At 39.4% G+C, this 22,620-nt stretch overlaps 1 protein-coding gene across 1 annotated transcript in view; it reads left to right on the top strand.

Annotated features, from left to right (window-relative positions):
- The first annotated feature begins 649 nt into the window (after positions 1–649).
- The window catches only part of LOC126092319 (la-related protein 7), an 84,801-nt gene continuing 62,830 nt past the window's right edge, over positions 650–22,620 (top strand). Inside the window, exons 1-2 of the mRNA XM_049907855.1 lie at positions 650–764; positions 1,739–1,922. Coding sequence (XP_049763812.1) covers positions 762–764; positions 1,739–1,922 — 187 coding nt within the window. The 5' untranslated portion in view covers positions 650–761. The remainder of the gene's footprint in view (positions 765–1,738; positions 1,923–22,620) is intronic.

A 22,620-nucleotide genomic window follows, 5' to 3' on the forward strand; every position in this document is an offset into this window, starting at 1 on the left:
GAGTAGATAGCATAATAGGTTAATAGTAGGTCAAATAGTAGGCATGCCCATAGAGTAGCTAACCTTCCATCCTGTAGTTAATACTAACAATAAGTAGATAAAATTTTGGTACATGCTACTTGATAATTATGAATTTTGTATGTTACTTCGACCCACTAATGTCTTAGATGGTGGGTTACTTTGTATAATATTGGTTTTGGTGAATAAAGATAAAAAAACACCAATCAAACACTTCTTTATCCACCAATGACAAGGAATAATATGAAGCCAATAAACAAGGCCCAACACCCTCCCCCCCCCCCCCCCCCCCAATCCTACGTACCCCATCAAATTACGTAAACAACTTCCTCCGCTACTATATAAGATTTAAAGTCTCTCTCATTTAGCTGTCAGCTGAGCACGAAGCCCTGAGGACAGCCACTTGCAGTAGTGACCGAAACGTAAGACAATTTTATTCATAGACAATGCTGTCAACAGCCCAGAAGAACTTAATTGACAGTGACCACCATAGCGCAAGCCTAGGCTTACATATTACTCAAGTTGTCCATCACTAGCGCATTATTCTGGAGGTATGGACATACAAGCTTGTGCAAATTTTCAACGTCTATTGTGTCTCACTGTCTCGGTCTCAAGGATTCCAACATCTTTGGTCAGCACGACGTTTTAGCGATAAGCTCTTTGCTACTTATTCGGTGTTAGTAAACACTGTACATCGTGTGCTGTATCGTAGTGTTGTCATCCGGTATTGAGGAGTCGAAGTGATGGTATGTGTGATATAGTTCGTAGTTTTTTTCTAATTTATTGCCCACTAGTTCATGCAAATTAAAGAACTTAGAGACCAAACTGTCATGTTCCCATGCGTTCAGCTATAATTGTATATCCTTAATGATGAGTGTAGCATTGGGAAATTAACGTGTTGTGTGAGATGTTTCTGAACAAATTTTCTTCGTTTCTGATTCGTTGTGTAAAGAGGAGTATAACACTTGGCCGTGTACTGTGTGTGTGGTGTTCGTTGACAACATTCGGCGTTTTAAAATCTAGTGCACAATGTGAGATTGTCATGTTGTTCTTTAGAGACGCGGGAGATGTAACGACTGTAATATGTAGTTCAGAAATTTCCGTGATTGCGTCGCTCAGAGAAGTTGTGGCTCTTCTCAGCCTCTCGTAAGTATACTCCAGAATGTAATTACAGTTCCCTGTACATTCTTTTGAAGCTGCGTGCGAAGTTGTCACAAAGTGATATGTCGGATTACGCTACCGATATCATTTATGTAATGACTTTCGTGTCCTGATATCATCTTGCATTAGATTCTGAGAAAAAGAAAGAGCGTTTTTAGCAATTTTGTATAGTTGTCACTTCGCGAAAGTGGTAATCAGTAGTCTACCTTTTTAGATTACCTAACAATTATTGTATATTCTATAGGGCTTCCTCCTGGTAAAAGGAGTTGAAGTAGGGGGGTGCCACTGAGAGCAAGATCGCCATACATTACTTCTCTAAGGAAGTTTTGACAGAGCTTGATGGGTAATGTTATCCTGTTTGTGTTTTGCAGGCCTTTTTAAGGCCTTGCATTTTGTTATCTTGGAAACTAACATTTGATGGTATTAATTGCAACTGCCTTAGGTAATTATGATAGTTAATCATCAATAAAGCCTACACAAACTTTTTGTGGAAGTTACTTATCTCCATTGCTGTGTATGTTGAAATTCTCTTCATCTTTGTTGTTTCTTTTGTCTACAGGCAGACATAGATGATAACATGACAGTAACAGTTGAAGAAGAACACCGTCGGAAGCCTGAAGACGAAGTTCGACGCAGAAAGAAGCGTATATACAAAGCACTGAAAAACCAAATGGAATTTTATTTTGGTGATGCTAACCTAACAAAAGACAAATTTCTCATTGATTTAATAGAAAAAGATAAATGTAAGCAATATGAATATTCACATTTCTACAGTACAAGTATAATTTAATACCACTTTCATTTCTTGTTTACTTGGTTGTGTATGTTATCTTCTTTGGTGAGCACATTGATATTCTCGGTGAACATACCCAGTGTCACTCACTCACACACACACACACACACACACACACACACACGGTGTGAAAATGGTGAACAACTGTCAGTTATTATAGATGGTCATATTGATTGTACAAGTGAAATAATTGATTTACACTGCTGCTCATCTTATCAGCATAGAGTAGAGTTTCTCAGGCCACTTAGATCCTAGGGTTTGAGGGTCTCATGTTTTGTGAAGAGAAGTGAAGGCAAAGATAATATGCTGATTTTAGATGCACTCAGCACCTGGATTCAAACTAGACTCATGAAGTCAATAACCAAAGTATTGTGTTGAGACATGTAATTACAAGCTTGAGGTATGCCCAGGAATTTAACATCCTATAGAGATAATGTACTAACTGCATGTAGGGTGTACCAGCTGCTGTTTTGTGTGCTGCCATAGCAGTTTATCATCATGGGTCACAGCCAATTCGTGGTAATATACGGTAACCAGTGAGAGTTGCTCAATCTTGTATCATGGTTATCATAAAAAGTTGCTTTTTTCCTGAATATGTCACAATTTCTGAGGTTATGAGTTAGTTTGGATGTAATAACACAGCTTAAATTGTTGCAAGTGAAACGAGCACCAATGAAACCCATATACAACTCCTGAATTCGTCACGTTCAGTTGTGTGACACCATCGAGCCACGATGTGTTTGTTTTGGAGTGGAGGTGAAATGTTGCTGTAGAGGGTGTGGTGTATGAAGTGGTGCCAGTTTAATTATGTGGTGACAATGTGTTTGAGAGGTATGTTTTTGTCATTTAATGTGCTAAAGTTGTCATGATGTGGAGTGTATGACATTACGTGGTGGAAGAATCAGATGTATTGTTTAGAATGTTTGTCATATAAAACAGAATATGTCATAAAATTTAAGCTATTTTCTTAGGTGCCTACATAACCACTAAGTATGTAGATCAACATTTTTAATTAATCATGGGAGAGGGTAGGTGGCTCAGTGTTTATTAATATGTCAAATGTATGGCTCTATTATTAATAAACATTGATCCACCTAACTTCTCTCATGATTTAATGAAAAAAAAAAGACAGTGAATCAATTCAATAATTATCATAAACTGTTTTCTCAAGGGTTCTGCCTTCTTGTTCTCTGATTCATCATTCACCGCACATATTTACCAACTGCACACACATCACAGAAAAGGGAAATACAGACGTGTCCGATTCCACCCATCTGCTTTGACCCATGACGTCACAAATATGGCGGAAATGACCATACACCACGACTCCAACATGGCACCTATGACGTCATTACGTAAACATAACAACAAACACGAAAATACATTGAAAAACCAACATACACACGTTCCACAAAAAACCTAATGACACTAACGAGACAAGTGTGGGAAATTAGGGGTTTCTGGGTGGGGACAAACTAAATATAAACAAATTTAGATACACACCCGCATACAAAATCACACAAAAGACGGAAAAAACTGACAACATAAAACTCCCCAAATTCCACTAAACACAATATCCTCTGGAATTGGACATATCCCTTGACCTACGTAGCTCAATAGCAGCTCCCAATCCCACAAATTGGAATCGAAAACTTTCCTTGACCTACATAGCTCAACAGCATCTCCCGATCCCACAAATTCGAATCGAACACTTCCCTTGACCTATATAGCTCAACAGCAACTCCCAATACCAGAACATCAACAGCCACAACCACATATTGTAATGGAACACTTCCCTTGACCCAACACACAACAAATACACTAAGAACAAGAAAAATAAAAACTTACACAACAAAAGTTCCGGCGCCGCAACCTAGGTCCTAGGTCGGCCACCACAATCTCGCGCACACACACACACACACACACACACACACACACACACACACAAAAAACGTTAAAAGTACACAACCAAAAGAAAGACCTAACCCACCCACACTCCAACCCAACCTCCCCCCTCACCCCAAAATAAAATACCTATAAACAAAAACCAAACGCAAAATAAAAAAATCTCAGTCACACACTACAACTCAACAAAAACTGCAACCAAAATAGATCCTTCACAACTAAATCACAAACCAACACACTTCCACCTCCCCTCGCAAACAGTACCAACAACTAAATCCCCCCCCCGAGCCACAGCCACCACCCAAACCACCCTAACCAACCACCTTGGCATGTACATCTTACTAATTGTCCTTAAAGGGGGAAAAAAAAAAAAAAAAAAATGGCCAACAGCACTCATCTAAATGAGACTGAAGGTTGGAAGTGCGTCTCTTCCCCCTCCCAAGAACTGACTTAACAGCCCTCCGCATCCCCTCTACAGTATTTGTACAAGCCCCCGTCTCATAATTTTTAAACTCTAAACTATGGTTAACAACTAAATGATTGTTACCCCCTCTCACCCAACCCCCTATAAGAAGAAAAGGCATCTGAAACTATAGTGGAACCCGGTTCTATAAACTCCATCAATTAATCCCACTAATTCCACATTGGACCGCCTCTCCACAACCCTGAAAACACATTTGGAACACCCACTGCTTTTACAGCAGCCCCCACACCCAGAGACAACCACAGACTTACCCCTCCCATACTTCCTTTTCCCAAACTGTGACTCGTCAACCACAACCCCAGGCCCACCCAACTTACCCCTGTACGTAATAAACTCAGAAAATACTTCACGACAAAACGAAAAACCAGTCAAGCACACTCCTCTCACTCAATGCCAGTCTCATGCGTGCAAAAAACTATGTGAGGATCTATAACAAAAGTAATAAGTCATCAATACAATCTCGTGCATACCCAACCTAGACCTTCTCAAACCAGGAACTGCGACGTATCGAGCGCCACAGGCCATCCTTACGGCAATGCCACATATGACCGTCCCTGGTCCGAGATGCCAGAACTTTGGCCAGTCTAATTTCATGCCACAAATAGAGCACTTGACGACCAGCGCTGTCAAACAAAGAGCTGCAAAAATTTAATGAGCTCCAATGGAATCTTGCCCATCATTACATTCAAGCGAATACTATTGATTTTATCCTTCATATCCATACCTAACAAAAACAGCAACAAATTAATTTACTCAAATTAACACACAACCTACAGCAAACAGCACTACAATAACTTTCACACAAAACCACTTAATCGTTAACTCACTGAAACCAATTCTGCTCGAAACACAGCCAAAATGCAAACAAGTCACTAGAATGAGTAAGATCAAACTGAACCCATTACACCGCACAACACGAAACCCCTAAATGCACCACCAGAGGGCACCATGAACAATAACACGACGACACCTGCAAACACGCCACACTCACAAACCAAACTCCGCGCCGTCATGACATCACACACCACAACAGCCTTACATCACGGGTCAAAGCCGACGGGTGGGATCGAACGCTTCGGTCGACCCCAGAAAAGTGTGAGTACCATAAGTGCACTTTTACTATAGGGTTGAAGAGTTTAGGTGTACTGTAGATTAACATACCAGCTTCTGTTGTTGGGGGAGGGTGTTGTTGGTATCCTGATCTAGGGATGAGCTATGTTGTTGAACTGCAGATTGGGGGTACCTGTTTTTTTTAGTTGTGGGGGGGGGGGGGGGGGGGGAGGGAGGTTAAGGTTTATTGGTCTCATGGTCTAGGGTTGAGCTATATAGGTTAACTGGGGATTGGCTGACCATGATCTTATGATGTGTTTTGTATGGTTTTACTGTTACTTTTTGGCAGTTTTGAGTGTTGTGTCTTGAACAGTGTTGTTGCTTTTATTATTGAATTTTTAGTTTTTACCAGCCCAAAACTGCCCTTTTTCCCACAGTTGTCCCAGTAATTTCATTCAGTTTAATCATTGTATTGGTTCGCACGGTATTTGCATTTTTGTGGATGTTATGGTCAATGTTTTGGTCGCAGTGTCGGGTATGCTGAAAACGGGTTTTCAGCTTGGTGCTGACATTGGTCAAAGCAGAAAGGTGATATCCCAGTCTCCAGTAATCCCTATCCAAATTGATGTTCATGTTGATGATCAAGGAAGAAAACAAATCAGTTTAAACACATTTCATGCATCCATTCCTAATTTCTTCATAACATTTTATTTCTGTTTAGACAAAGAATAAAGTGGTAGATAACTGTAAGCTTGTTTGTATTAATGCCTTAATAGAGGAAAATATTGAGCTCACTCAACAAAATGTGGCACCAGTGCAGGAACGCATTTTCATTGTGAGTGCTGTGTGACACCAGCCTACATCTACATTTACACAGATACTCTGCAAATCACATTTAAGTGCCTGGCAGAGGGTTAGTCGAACCACCTTCACAATTCTCTATTATTCCAATCTTGTATAGCGCGCGGAAAGAATGAGTACCTATATCTTTCTGTACAAGCTCTGATTTCCCTTATTTTATCGTGGTGATCGTTCCTCCCTATGTAGGTTGGTGTCAACAAAATATTTTCGCATTAGGAGGAGAAAGTTGGTGATTGGAATTTTGTGAGAAGATTCTGTCGCAATGCAAAACCCCTCTGTTTTAATGATTTCCAGCCCAAATCCTGTATCATTTCTGTGACACACTCTTCCATAATTCACGATAATACAAAACATGCTGCATTTCTTTGAACTTTTTCGATGTACTCCGTCAGTCCTATCTGGTAAGGATCCCACACCACGCAGCAGTATTCTAAAAAGAGGACGGACAAGCGTAGTGTAGGCAGTCTCCTTAGTAAGTCTGTTACATTTTCTAAGTTTTGTGCCAGTAAAATGCTGTCTTTGGTTAGCCTTCCACACAACATTTTCTATGTGTTCCTTCCAATTTAAGTTGTTCGTAATTGTAATATCTAGGTATTTAGTTGAATTTACAGCTTTTAGATTAGACTGATTTATCGTGTAACTGAAGTTTAATGAGTTCCTTTTAGCACTCATGTGGATGACCTCACACTTTTTTTTATTTAGGGTCAACAGCCACTTTTCGCACCCTTCAGATATTTTTTCTAAATCGTTTTGCAGTTTGTTTTGATCTTCTGATGACTTTATTAGTCGATAAACAACAGCATCATCTGCAAACAACCGAAGACGGCTGCTCAGATTGTCTCCCAAATTGTTTATGTAGTTAAGGAACAGTAAAGGGCCCATAACACTACCTTGGGGAATGCCAGAGATCACTTCTGTTTTACTCGATGACTTTCCATCAATTACTACGAACTGTGACCTGTCTTGACAGGAAATCACAAATCCAGTCACATGATGGAGACGATATTCCATAAGCACGCAATTTCACCACGAGCCGCTTGTGTTGTACAGTGTCAAAAGCCTTCCGGAAATCCAGAAATACAGAATCAATCTGAAATCCCTTGTCAATAGCACTCAAGACTTCATGTGAATAAAGAGCTAGTTGTGTTTCACAGGAACGGTGTTTTCTAAACCCATGTTGACTGTGTGTCAATAGACCGTTTTCTTTGAGATAATTCATAATTTTTGAACACAGTATATGTTCTAAAATCCTGCTGCATATCGACATTAACAATATGGGTCTGTAATTTAGTGGACTACTCTTACTACCTTTCTTGAATATGGGTGTGACCTGTGCAACTTTCCAGTCTTTGGGTATGGATCTTTCGTCGAGCGAACCGTTGTATATGATTGTTAAGTATGGAGCTAATGCATCAGCATACTCCGAAAGGAACCTAATTGGTATACAGTCTGGACCAGAAGACTTGCTTTTATTAAGTGATTTAAGTTGCTTCACTACTCCGATGATATTTAGTTCTACGTTACTCATTTTGGCAGCTGTTCTCGATTCGAATTCTGGAATATTTACTTCGTGTTCTTTTGTGAAGGCATTATGGAAGGCTGTGTTTAGTAACTCTGCTTTGGTAGCACTGTCTTCGATAGTATCTCCATTGCTATCACACAGAGAAGGCATTGATTGTTTCTTGCTGCTAACATACTTCACATATGACCAGAATCTCTTTGGATTTTCTGCCAGGTTATTCAGAAGGTGTGACTGCTGCAGTTGACTGTCATCTGTTGACCTGCCCACTTAGAACATTCTTGTTGCTATCTCTCTACTACATAGTATGAGCTGCAAGTGTTCTCACATCATAGGTACAGTAAAAGTTCTTCAAAATCAGGCATGTGTGTTGATACGCAGTGCCATTAAATTTTTGTTGGAAGAGGCAAATGAGGAAGCAAAAATCTCAGTAAAACCTATACTCTAGAGAGCTGCAGTAACTGCTAGCTATTCCAGTCACTCGATAAAGATAATAAATAAGGCAGGGAGAAAACATAGCAACAGGTATTTCCACAGGTCTTCACTACTTTGGAAAGGCATGGAAGAACAACCAGAAAATTTTATTTTTAGGTAATACAGTATGCATACAGTTTCTGACACAGAACTCTGCAGGAAACTAAGTTTTATTGTCTTAAGGTGGTCAAACGATCAATCAAGTAGACCATTTTAAATTCTTAGCACTGAAGTATCATCATAAAGATGATGTGCAGAAACTGAATACTGCTATATACGCTGTGAGAATGATCTCTGGTGTCACTGACAGGTAAACACAAAGGCTTGCTTATTATGGTTGCTTCCACTCTTATTACATCATTTGGTGTTTTGTTTTGGGGCTGGTCTGTGATTTCATGAAGAATATGCTGAGCGCAGAAAAATGCAGTCAGACTGATTTGTTGTGTCAGTTTGTCAATTTTGTGTATACTGTTGTTCAGATGTCTTGAAATTCTAACTCTGCCATCATTGTACATGAATTTGTTGCTGACAGTATTGACTCACTCAGCAAACAACTGACAGAAAAACAATATGCACTTGGATACCACTTCCTTAACAAACCCTTATCACTGTCCATAGAAATTGTGGTTGCATTGTGATTTCTGTATCAGTCAGCTCTTGAAGAATCTCTTGAGCGTGGATTACCTGGTTGTTACTTCATGATGCAGTATTACTGAGCAGTGACAGGTTGAAGTCAGTTGTTGACCCTTTTAGTACTTCAGAGAGCCCCAAGGTGGATGTTCCTTCTTCCATTAAGTACTACGTAACTTGAGAAACATATTACTGGTATGATCTGTTCCCACACATTTGTTTTTGCGGTGTTGTAAAATGCGGTACAGGTCAACTGATGAAGAAATTTTGGAGCTGCTAGAAAATGTGGTTTTGAAGTTGATGACAGTATTTTAGAAATAGCCAGTGATTTTCTTTTTTCCGTCATATTATAACCAAGAGCCACAGAGGTAAAAATATTTTTACTTCTGTGGACTGCAGCAGTCATCATGGCCCTACAGGAATGTGCCAGTAGTTGTATAAAAAAGTTTGCAGTTTTCAGCAGGCCTTATTTTCAGTAGGCTTCCAGCAGAGCTGAGAAAAAATTTGAGTGATATACTCCAAGTATCAAATCCAAGTTGAAAAGTTTCCATGTGTTACACATCTTCTGTTCTATACAGGATTTCCTTGCTGAAGTTAAGAACTTTGCTTTGTGTTGTTATTTGTTTGTATTCTCTCTCAATCTTTTCCATGGTTTATTGATTCCTTTATTCTGTTGTTTATAAATTTTCTAATCAGCATTCCGTAACTATGTACTGGATTATTCCATAACCAAGTAGCTGTCCCATGGAACCTGATAGCTAAATAAATAAATAATTAGTAAACAGACACATTCTCCATTTGGAATATGTTCTGTATTTCATACTGACAGTATCATAGTAAATGATGCTTATGTGTAGGCTTCAGTTGTTGACCTGCACTTCCCCCACAATGCGATGGCTGTTCACAGCGATGCTCATAGCACTACCATTGTTGGCGCCCCTACTGCAGCATCTGTGTAACTGTAGGCCAAGTTATTTTATGTACACTGATCTTCTGGTTCTTGGTGTCTGACAGGCACAATGTGTGGGTGAAGAACTCTGTTGACATCATCAGGTTCACTAACAAACTGATCTCTTGGTGGTGTGCAGGTGCTTACATCCGTGCGTCTACGGACTGTTCTGCCTTATGTTGTCTGTGCTCAAAAGTGCGCACTGGTTGAGTTAGTGGCGGATTTTTTTGTGGCTACAGGCTACAGGAGCAGTGTCTTCTGCATAGCTGTTGGCTCTCCATCCATCTGAAAAGAAATCTTGTTGTTACGTTTGTTTGCGTGGCCATCTTCTGCAGCAGCTGTTAACATCTGTTATTATAGGTTATCTGCCTTGAGCTGACTGCAATGTAACTAAAAAGAATTACACCAGACGTGTTTCATTTTTATTTACAAAGCATCTCCTGTAGTATTCTGTAAATTGGGTACACACGTTTGCACATTTATTTTTTGATTCTTTTAGGTTAAAAACAGTGTTTTCTTTATTAAGTTAGTTTGCAAGCTACTTACGGTTTTCTGTACATAATCTGCTCCTTCCCCTCTCGCTAGCAGTGGTTGGTGTCGACAGGCTTCATTTCCCATCTGCAGTTTTTGGCATTTTGCATTATTTCCTGTGCTGCATTACTTATAATTGACTTTCTTAACTGTTTTCATTCATCACTGCCGCAGTGTTTATGCCTATTCATTTGTTTTCGTTCACATTGTGAGTGTTGCCAACCTATGAAACAATTTTGTGTGTGTGTGTGTGTGTGTGTGTGTGTGTGTGTGTGTGTGAGGGGGAGAGAGAGAGAGAGAGAGAGAGAGAGAGTGTTAGTGAAATTGTCTTGTATGTAGATAGAGGTGTTAGAGGAGTGGCTATTTTTCTTTTTTCCAGGGGAGGGGGGGAGGAATGGCAGGGATGGCCTGGACAGTGATTGTGGGTCAGATCTGGGAGGAAATGGTAGTGGTAAATGGAGCCTGTGGTTATATGTGTACTTTTAATGTTATATTAAGTGGTCAATCAGTTTAATGAGTGTGTGGTTTGTCAAGTTGATCTGATAATTTATGAGTTGTTTCTTTTCTGTTATGGGTTTTTGGATGTGGTAATTTTCTTGTAAGGTAAGTAGGTATGTTTTGTTGTTTATCATTATGATTTCCATGTCTGTGTATCTGGTTGTAATTTTGTGTTGGTGTTGGTGAGAGTGTTCTGCAAAAGTCGAATGATTTGTCCTATACTTCCATGCACATGTTCTTTGTATCTTGTATGAAATGTCCTCCTGGTTTGACCTATATATCTTCCATCACATGTATTGCATTTCAGTTGGTGTATTCCTGATTTCTGATACAGATCGGTTTTTCCTATTGTTTTTGGGAAGTATTTCTGAATTGAGTTGTTGGTTTGGTGCGCTATTTTTATGCCTTGTTTTTTGAAAATATTGGATATTCTGAATGTGTATTTGTGGTTATATTTCACTGTGTACCATCATTTACTTTCTTTTTCTTTCACACTTCGTGTTGTTTCTATCCTTGTATTTTGTGTATTTGTTATGTGGGATTTTGTCCTTGAGTTGGTGACAGTTGGATGTTTGTTCTTTTCTGTTTCTTGATCAGTTTTGTTACTGTTTTCTTTGTATCCATTGTTTGTGGCTATTTGTATTATAGTATTCATTTCTTTTTTGTAATTGTTTGTATTTAATGGTACTGTGTTTAGTCTTGGAGCATGTATCTAAGTGCTGCATGCTTTTGAGAAATGGGGTGCTGTGATGTCTTATGTATAATTGTGTTTGTTGTTGTCAGTTTTCGGTATATGGCAAATGTGTGTTGGTTGTTTTGAATCTTCATGGTCATGTCCAAGAAATTTGTCTATTTTGCTCTTTCTCTATTGTAAAATGTATCTTATCATGAACAGAATGTTTGTCTGTGTGTAACTGTTCAGTTTAATTTTTTGGTTCATCTATCAGGCACAAGATATGTCTAATCCAGTATAGGTTGTTGTACCTATTTGGCACTATTTTGTTAATATAATCTGTTCTTCATGGTTTGTAAATATGTTTGCTATGGTTCTAGACAATGGAACTTTGTAAATAGAATTCATTATTGAATTGAAAATAATTCTTTTCTGTTATTAGCTCTAGAAGCCTGACTGTTTCTTTGATGTATACTTGTGAAAGTGTATTGTGTGTCTTAAAATTTTGTTCTGTAATGTTTATTGTTTCACTTATTGGTATATTGGCATACATATTCTCTACATCAAATGACAGGAGGGTGGCTGTGCCTGGAACTTGGATGTCTTTTATGTACTGAATCAATTGTGTGGTGTTTATTGTAGTCCTGTCTTCTTGTAATTTGTAGTTTTCTGATAAGATTTTCAACATGTGTCTTGCAATTGGGTAAGTGGGAGCATTTCTATAATTCACAGTAGCTCTGACGAGGAGATCTTTCTTATGTAGCTTTGGTTGGCGTCTGAGTGAAGGTGCACTGGGATTTGTTTGTATCAGTTTTCTTTTTTCATTATTTTCTACTGTATGCTCATTGTGTTTCTCGGCTTCGTTTGCAATCTGTTTGTTGGATCTGATTTTAATTTTATAATTTTATTTTTTGTGATGAACTCTTGTATCTTACCAATGTATTGCTCTTTATCCATGACAACCACTGTGCTTCCTTTATCTGCCTTTGTGATGATGGTGTTGCATTCATGTAGTTTCTTTCAAAGTTTTGTCTGTGTTATAGAATCTGTATTGTTTCGGTTTCTTCTGTTTTCTTTCATCTGTGTTGTTATGTTTTTGATTTCATTACTGACTAGCTCTCTCGTCAGACCAATGTTTACTTCACTTGTTTCATTTCTGTTTTCCTGTGTGAGAATGCTTTCTGATTAAACTATGACATTTTCTATGTGTTTTTTATCTATCTGTGTGCTGACATTGTGTTTCAGACCTATTTTGAGTAGTTTTATTTCTTCTGTATGCAAAATAGTGTCCGTGACGTTGACTAGTCTTGGATAGAAATTGTATTTTTCATTAGACTGGGTGTAATTTATGGCTGTGTTGGGTGTTTGTTTAGCTTTTAAATTTGCAATCTTTTGTTTGTGGGTTTTTCATTTCTTCTATCACTGCATATGTATGATTTTCAACATTGCTAACAAGATGGGCAAAAACAGCGGTATTATTCAGAACACTCATAAGATTAAGGTGTACTTTATATAGTTCCCAATTTAGGGTTTGCTTTTTAGCATAAAGAGACCTGATTTCATAGTTTAGCCAAATTTTTTGAGCTATTTGTTTCGTTTTTTGTGCACTGGCAGAACTGTTTTTAACCTGTGTTGGAATTACTGACATCAAGTAAGGGAATAATTTATTGACAAAATATGCTTGAGGTCTTGTAGAAAGGAAGCAATACTGTTTGCTTCACTGAGGCACTATTATTGTTGCACAGTTGTACATGACTTTTTGTTGATCTTTTTTTTTTTTTTTACTGTGTCCACACATATGATATGCTTAATTGAAGTTGACTGGCTTGATAACAGTGAAAGTGCAGTTACTACAAATCTTCTGGCAGAAGGTGAAGTAGCACAGCTCCTGTCAATTTCACGGGCCCTACACTGATGGTGACTGCCATTAATTGAGCATGTTTGATGGATACAAAAACTTGCAGTATCAACATCATTTATTTTGTGTCAGCAGGGATGGGTGGCAAAAGTTTAGTTCAGCCCCAGTATTGTACGTAAAGGTTTTTTGTGCAGTAATGTTACCAGCACTCGCCACAAACTGTGATGGGAAGGAAAGAGGATGTGTCAGATGCTGGGTGTATCCAGCCAGTGAGAGAGCAGCAGACAGATGACATGTTTCAAAGCAGTACTGTTACATTCTCACGTCAGTATAATACTATCTCAAAAATCGTAACACATTCAGAAGAAATGGGAGAATATTTTGACGACCAAGATTATTAATTTAAGCTGTAGTATTAGATCACGGCCTAATTACAGCCATGTTATTTGTGAAATATTCAAAAGAAACAAATATATATTGCAACAAAGATTATTAATTTAATTTTTTGAGTGAAACTGTTGTACCCCAACCTGACCTAAGCCTTGGATTCACCTACAGCTCAATCTGTTACTACAACCAGGTATTTTGGCTTTCACAATTGTTGGCTTTGCCAACTCACAACTAAACTTTCACCTTCTAACCTAACGACAACCTTGTAATCATATAAGTGGAAAAAACAGTAAAATATTTATGACAACAAAGATTATAAATTTAACTGCTGCTTGTTTTACTCGCAGCAATTTAAGCAGTGTTACTAGGCCCCAGCCTAACCACAACCTCGTAATTCCTGATGTACTTGGCGCTAGACATTCATTTTCTCACCTCTCATTTATGTGAAAGTATCATCCCATTGGCTTTATGAAACTGATGTGTTGCCATTATATGAGCAGTATGGAATCCGGGACTGCAGCTGGCCCTGTTCTAGACTTTACCTAGAACTGTCAGTTGTCCTAGAACATAAATAAATGTAATGTATTGTGCATAAATAGGAAGAGAGATCCTATTGTTCGATTACACTAGTGGCTGAAAGCCCTGCACCAGGCAAGATGTGAGAGTTTTGTGACCTTGTAAACAAAGTCAGGTTTTAGTCATTTTTTTTTTTTTTTGTTTATCTTCTGATGCTGTAAACTTAGGTAGACCTTAAGTTTTCTTGAGTCAGAAATGTTGGACAAGTAGTTGCATATAAGCCAAATTTTTGACAACATGTTTTCATGTATTTCAGTAATTTAATTGACTTATTCATACTAAAGTATTATTTTACAATGAATGAAAAGTGCCGATGTGCTGTAAAACAATTAGTACCAGCGTGTGTTGTGTTTGATGCATTACTTTTTTCCATTGAGGTCACTGTAGTGGCATGGGGATTGGGAAGTAAATGAGCCTCTTAAGTGGTTTTGTAGGTTACTGAGTAGAGATAGGCAGATAGTGGAACAAGAGGGAAAATTGTTGCCTTTCAGGCTGAATTAGACAAGGCAGGGAAAGACCTGGATGGATTGTGGAGGGAGAATGGTAGAGAGGGGTGGGAAGTGGCAACAGGTAACATGAGGAATTAGAAAATAAGTTTGACCAGTTGGTGAGCTGCAGGCAGGTATAGATGTAGGCAAGGCACAAAGAACTTGGCAACAACAATCAGAAAAATAAGAATGTAGGGGAGCCAATAAAAAAAAAAAAAAAAAAAGAAATTTTTGTTGTTTAGTAGTTCTCTTGCGAGATATTATTGACAAAGAGCCTGGGTACAGTATAGAATCTGACCTTGTAGAGATTGCATCAGTGTCAAGACATGTCAGTGTTGAGTTTATATTTGCTCTTAGATGCCATAACCTACCTCATTTCAACACTTCTGTGAGGAGAGTTAATTTAAGAGTTGGAACAGCTGCTTATATCGGGTGCAGCATGAAGTGCGACATGACATTCTTAGAGTGGAATGTCCCAGTTTGAAGCTTCCATGGCGACAAAATATGTTAACGACATTTAGTGGTAGTTAAGTGTCAGGATATCTCGCTGTGGGAGATATTATTACGATATGTGGAGACGGAAGAATGGATTGACTCCATCACTGCTGCAATGTGAGACAGCGAATGTTTGTCTCCACCTGTTCTGTGGGTTTGCTTGTTTCTTGGTGGGAGGCTTTGGAGGTGTTTAGAAGACAAGGAGAAAAGCACATGGCTACAATAGATGTTGCAACAAGTGTAAAACTTACTTCTTGTCTTGCATTTGTACAACATGTAATGCTCTCTTTCAGCGCCTATCCATGCACATGGTGATGAAATTCTGGTAGTATGTAAAGGCTGTCAGTGCCACCAAAGTTAATTTCCAGTCCCTAGCGAGTGAGACAGAAACTGAAATTGAGAATAGCAAAGGAAAAGCTTACCTCTGTTTTCAAATGTTCCTTTACAAAAGAAAACCCAAGAGAATTGCCCCAATTTAATCCTCAGACCACTGAAAAGATGAATGAAATAAATAATAGTGTCAGTCTTGTTGAGAAACAGCTGAAATCATTAAAATTTAACAGAGTTCCAGGCCCCAATGGAATCCCTGTCAGATTCTATACGGAATTTGTGGCTAAGTTAGCTCCTCCTCTAACTACGATCTATAATAGATCCCATGAACAAAAAATCATCCCCAGTTCTTAGAAAAAGGCACAGGTCACATCTGTCTACAAGAAGGGTTGTAGAAGTGATCTACAAAACTACCGTCCAATATCCTTGACATTGGTTTGTTGTAGAATCTTAAAACATATTCTGAGCTCAAACATAACGAGATACCTATAACAGAATCACCTCCTCAGTGCCAGTCAGCAAGGATTCCGAAAACATCGATCATGTAAAACCCAACTCTCAATTTTTTCACATGATCTGCTGAAAGGTTTTTACAAAGGCAGCCGGGCAGATGCAGTATTTCTTGATTTTTGAAAAGCATTTGACTCAGTACCACATCTATGCATATTGTGAAAAGGAGGATCATATGGGGTGTCAACTTAAATTTGTGACTGGATTGAGGACTTTTTGGTAGGAAGGGCACAGCATGTTATCTGGGATGGGGAGTCATCGTCAGATGTAGAAGTAACTTTGAGAGTGCCCCAGGAAACTTAGTTGGGGCCCTTACTGCTCATGTTGTATATTAACACACTGCAGCTGGGCCACAGGGACTGCTGCAATCCCTTGGAAGTCGTACATTTTGCACCTTTTTTGCTAGGCTCCTGACCAAAACATGTGAAGAAAAGCAAAACCTTTCAACTGATGTTTGTATTATCATCCTATATCTCAACATTAGTTTTAAGTTTTTTGAAAGATATCCCATATTTACAGAATCATTATATTTTGAAAATTAGAAGATTCAGAGGTAGAAGAAAAGTTTGTAATTGCGATAAATCAGAATTTATTATAAAATAAATGTACTAAACTATTTCATTGAATTTATACAGCTCTTTTCATTGAGCGGAATTTGTCTTTGTGTGATATTGCTTGAAACAGTCAGATAGACACAATCTTACGTTACATTCTTCACACCACCATCCGGCGTGCGGTTCTAGGCGCTGCAGTCTGGACCCGGAAGACTGCTACGGTCGCAGGTTTGAATCCTGTCTCGGGCATGGATGTGTGTGATGTCCTTAGGTTAGTTAGGTTTAACTAGTTCTAAGTTCTATGGGACTAATGACCTCAGAAGTTGAGTCCCATAGTGCTCAGAGCCATTTGAACCATTTTGAACACCACCATCTGGTTTCCCTTCTCACTTATTTGCCAGTGCTGCGTGCGCCCTTCTCAGAGCAAGCAATGCAGTATCTTTATGCATAGTTCTTGCTTGTTGTTGATGGGACTCGAGTGGGGAAATGCCTTGCTGTTAGCCGGTTTGCTACTGAACCCTGCTTTTCAACTTCATTGAAAACTTCACCTGATTTCTCGAGTATTTGTTTTCCCAGGTTCACCAAAAAAATAAACAAGCTGGTTTGTTTGTGAAAGACAAGCTGAAGTTTCTTGTACAGAATGTAAGAATTGACCACGCACATCATAAACACATGAAAAAATACCTTTTTCCACCATTTCATTGTTCACCGTTGAAAATAATAGTAGGTCACTAGCTGATCTCCATGATCAACACCAGTTTTATTTTTATTATAATCAGGTATGAGATCAGGCTTCAGTTTTTCTACCATTCCAGTCTTGGATTTTGTCTTTGTAACACTACTTGTCATTGTTTAGTAGAAAGGGCAAACACATCCCTAGTATCTTTCCAGTAAAGTGATAGCACGGAATTTTTTCTCTGGAATACTATTTCACCTCTTTAGCTTATTCTGTTTGAATTCCTGTAGTAGGCCTATTCTGTTTCTCATTATTGTGGCAACAGCAGATGTGCCCTCATCAAACAATCTTTCAAATAATTTTACAGAAGTATAAAACTGGTCTATGTACAGTGTATGACCCTGAATCTGCACTGTTGTCTTTTTCACCTTAACCAGTGTACACTTCACAGTTCAAAACATATTCTGTTGCTGAATAACTTAGAATGGAAAAATTTGATACCACACCTGCTCGGTCTGTTCTTGATATATACTTGAAATCGAATTCTCCCTCTGAATGGACATAAACCTTCATCAGCTATGAGATTCTCGCCAGGGTAAGAACTGTTCTTGCTTTTAAGTACAAAGTTATCAAAAATAGGTCAGATTTTGTGTGTGGATCATGGTTTGGTTGACCCCTTCATACGTAATTATCATTGTTATTCACATGAAGTATAAAGTAAATTGACCTAAATTGTCTCTCTTCATGATTTTTGCAGGTAAAGAGGAATTTAGCATTAGCTTGTGGAGATTAGGTGTCGTAGGGTAGTAATAACACACTTTAGACATTGAATATACATTTATGAGGCACAGAAGTAAGCGAATACAACATGGCAGTACAAATGTAGCATGCCAAGAGAACATAGACAAAGATAAATCAAAGATGACTGAGTACACTGCCCCTCCACCCCACCCCCACCCCTCTTGGCACTGCAGAGCATGGCGGAGTGAACACTTGAACACAAAATCTTCGTGCCGGCGCGGCAGTCGAAGGTGGTGTCCAGCGCGAGAAGTGGGCACGTTGGAAACCATGCCAACAGAGTCACGTACGTCCGAGTGCTGCGTAGGTGTTGACTTATCCATTTCGTGGGATGCCGTATTGAGTGCCGTAGCCAACCATGCTGGAGAATGATCCCAGTTACTCTTGTTCTCGTGACGATAAGCAATCGGTGCAGATCTAAGATTGCAGTTCGGGCGATCAGCATAAGAAGGGCTGGGTAATGTGGGGTTTTGGTAGTATGTTCTACCCCCATCCCTTAATAGAATTGCCTAAACACCTCAGCAGTAAAGGAGCTCACATTATTTGGGACTATGGATTGTGGCAGCCCAAAGATCCCAAAAATGCTGGTTAAATTCTGGGTGATTGCTCGGGTCGTCACACCTCTGGTTGGCCGCAACCATGTAAATCTAGTACACGCATCAATACACACCAAAAAATATCTATTCCCCTCCTTAGAACTTCGTAACAGGTGAACGAAATTGATACACATTCATTGAAAAGCTTTCTCTATGGGTTTTTACACCGAGTAACCAACCCTGGTATCCTGACCTGGCTTGTTCGTTGCACATACCTGACATCAGGCTGCCCTCTTACAAATTCTCTAAATGTGCCACTTCCCTCCCCACTGGGTATTTGTGAAGATATTTGAACAACAAAGGCACCAGTTCCGTAGGTGCCACAGTCTTTGGTTGCCTCTGTCCCTGTACCTTACAACAGGGGACTTTCCCCCTTGAGTATATTTGGGTTAACCTCCTTGCCATTTTTAATCCTTTGCTTTATACTCCTCAAATGCGGTCTCAGTCTTGGAAGTATCTCATATCCTTAAACAGACTGGGGATCTGGGTAAGGATGGAAGTAACCTGCCCAGCCTGCTCCCATTCGCCCTGTGGGGAATGATCGGTGCAACTATCCTCTCCCTGGTCAAATATGCAGCTCAATCCATCTGCCAACACATTCTCTGTCCCCTTAATGTTGCGAACATCAAACCAGAATGTAAGAATCCTAGTCGCCTATCTCGTGATTCACCCATTTTGTCGGGGCTAGCCAACATCCAGGTCAGTGCCTGATTATCCGTTTCCAAATGCATTTCCCATGTTCTGAATAGTACCTATACTTCTCCGTTCCCAACAAAACTGAATGTTTCTACTTCGTATGTGGAGTTCTTCTCCAATTCATTCAAGCCCCTAGAGGCATAGGCAATAAACCTCCGATCCCCACCTCTTTCCTATAGGAGGACTCTGCCAATTCCTTGTCCATATGCATTGGTCTGCAAAGTGGGCTCCTCATTAAAATCAGACATGACTGACACTGGTGCTGATTGCAATGCTTGTTTAAGAGCTAAAAATGCAGCCTCCTGAGAATGACCCCAAATAAATTTGGCTTCCTTCTGACGCAGTTCATTGAGAGGGGCCACGTTGTGAGTAACCTCATTAATGAATTTTCAGAAGAAATTAGCCATTCCTATGAAATGTTCGACCTGCTTGACATTTCGTGACTGGGACACTTGATTGATAACTTCTACCCTATCAGGATCAATGCAGACATGTTCCCCAGACACAATATCGATGGAGAAGCAAAAACCACATTCTCGGGGTTTCCTCTTAGGCTTGCCTTTCTTAATTGTCCAAGGACCTCTTGCGAGTGTACCAGATGTTATTGAATTGTTTTATGATATACAACTAAGTCATCTAAATAGTGGTACACAAACTTGAACTTAACATCAGAAAATATGCCATCCATTAATTGCAATAAGACAGCAGTCCTTGCCGCTAAACCAAACAGCATTCTATTGAATTTGAATAAATTCAAATTAATGACAAATGCAGTGATTGGTTTGGATCTTTCATCCAATGTTTTCTGAGTGTAAGCTTAGTTGGTATCCGATGTGGTAAGCACCCAAGCTCCTTCAAACCACCCAGAGCATGTGTGCAAGTCCAGCAAGGGTAAAGACCTTTTTTATTTAACTCCCTATAGTCCACTACTGGATGATATTCTCCACCAGCTTTTGGTACTAGAAATACAAGTGCAGCATAGGGTGGTTTAGAAGGTTAAGTGACACCCTGTTGCAACATTTTTCTTATGTTTTCCCTTAACATCTTCATCATGGAGGGGGGCATCCTGTATGGCATAGCCTTAACCAGCATGTCATCCACCAACTCAGTGCCATATTCCAGCATCTGCATGACCTGCAGTTCTCTTGTTAACACAGCAGGAAATTTGGAACAGAGAGCTTCAATCTTTTTGATGACAAAGATATTAAAGTGATCTAACAGTTCCTCACGGAGTCCCACTTCAGTGTGGTTCCTCTTTACCCACAGCCATGGTAACACCTTTACCATGCTGGCAGAACCTGAAGAGCATTTGTGGTTTAAATTTAAAATGAAAACTCTCTCCAGCCCAATCTGGGATCAAACCCACTTTCTTTATAATATCAGCGATACCCACTTTTTTTATAATATCAGCGATCGCCAGATTTCTCGCAATTTTCATATCAACTTTCTGTGTAAATTCCCCCAAAACCACTTTCACTAGCTAACTTACTTTGACTGTTAGAGTAGATTTACCTGCTGTGATAAACAGGCCCCTGTCCACTGACAGTCTTTCCCATTTTGGTGAAACAGTTGTAATCAATTGCTGACGTAGTACTGCTTAAATCCAATAATGCACAAACCGGTTCATTATTCAAGGCAATACAGCCAAACGGCACATATGAGCTTGTGCTGTCCCTGGTACAGTAATTGTCATAACTCAGGTTGCAAGGTCTTCCCCATACAGACACTTTTCATATGACCTGCTTATTACAATTACATCACTTCAATGCTGAGTTATGGTCTTTTGATGAGCTAGTCTCCTCTGTACTAGCTGATCGTACGCCTGCCTGCTCGGGTTTTTCGGAAGTGCTAGCATTCTTAGTTAGCAAATTTTTCCCTGCATGTTTCTTGATCAACATATTGCCTAGCTTGAATCTATCTTACAAGTTCATCCAGTTCCAAAAACGTATCAGGTATCTGACAAAATAATGCCCTCTGCCTATTTTCGAGATTCAATCTTTCTAACAGATGGCTTACAACCTGTTCCTCCATGTTATTAAGAGCCCATGCACATACACTCCCTTTAGTATGATGAACATATCAATTAAGGATTCGTTGAAAGCTTGCTCTATTTCATAGTGGTTATACATTACTTCCCTCAATGCTCGAGGTGGAATGACCTTAATTATTTGGAGCCAGGATTCCATATGTTGAACGGCTTTCAAATTTTCCTCGCACATCCAATGTTTTACCATAATAGCCGGTAACCTAAATGCCTCCATATCACTTATTTCCATCGCCAAGGCTTTCTGCCAAATTCTAACAAAAAATACAAAAATTCCACAATTGAATTGACTCGCTGTAGCAAACTGCAAGCATACTGATTCACGACAGCTTCCAACGGATTTTGCAGCCTGGTAAACTTAGTGTCCCTAATTGTTTGCTACTTGCCCCCATCATGAACTACTGCTTTACTGTCCGAATTCACACCTGTGATGCTATCATTTTTCTTAAACCATTCTGTAATTGTAGCACTATAATCCTGTATTTCCTTGCCCTTTGCACGTCAACACCAACCAAGTCGTTCAGTCTGTCAGTGTAATGATTGAAGCGGCCTTGTACCCAACACACGAGACTAATGGAACAACTGCTAATATCCTAAGTAATTTCTATGATTTCTACCAATGCGTCACAAAGAGCAGCAGCGGCCAAGCTTACATCATTGGGTGTGGTTACTTTATGTACACCAGCAGATGACTGTGCTGGCATATTTATTCAGTCAACTCCTGTACAGTACCCCTTGGTTCTATCCTACGTCACCTCAGTTCATAGACAAGCTCACCTTGACTCCGACAAACTGAATCCTCGACAACACCAGGCATTTTGGAAAATACAAAATAATGGGTACCCACTTCTTAACATTAGAAATCACCCTCCCCCACTCAATCAACAAACCATGCTCTGATACCAAAAAGTAACAGCAAGCTGGAAGTCAGGGGGCGGAGTGATTGGTTGAGCATTATGGGCTCTTTACTTTTCATATACATTTATTTAAAAAACCAAAACAAAGTCACTCCAGAAATTTATAAAATTCAACACGCAGTGGTGTTTGAAATCATTCATTAACA

The sequence above is a fragment of the Schistocerca cancellata genome, chromosome 1, assembly GCF_023864275.1.
Source record: "Schistocerca cancellata isolate TAMUIC-IGC-003103 chromosome 1, iqSchCanc2.1, whole genome shotgun sequence".
NCBI lineage: Eukaryota > Metazoa > Arthropoda > Insecta > Orthoptera > Acrididae > Schistocerca > Schistocerca cancellata.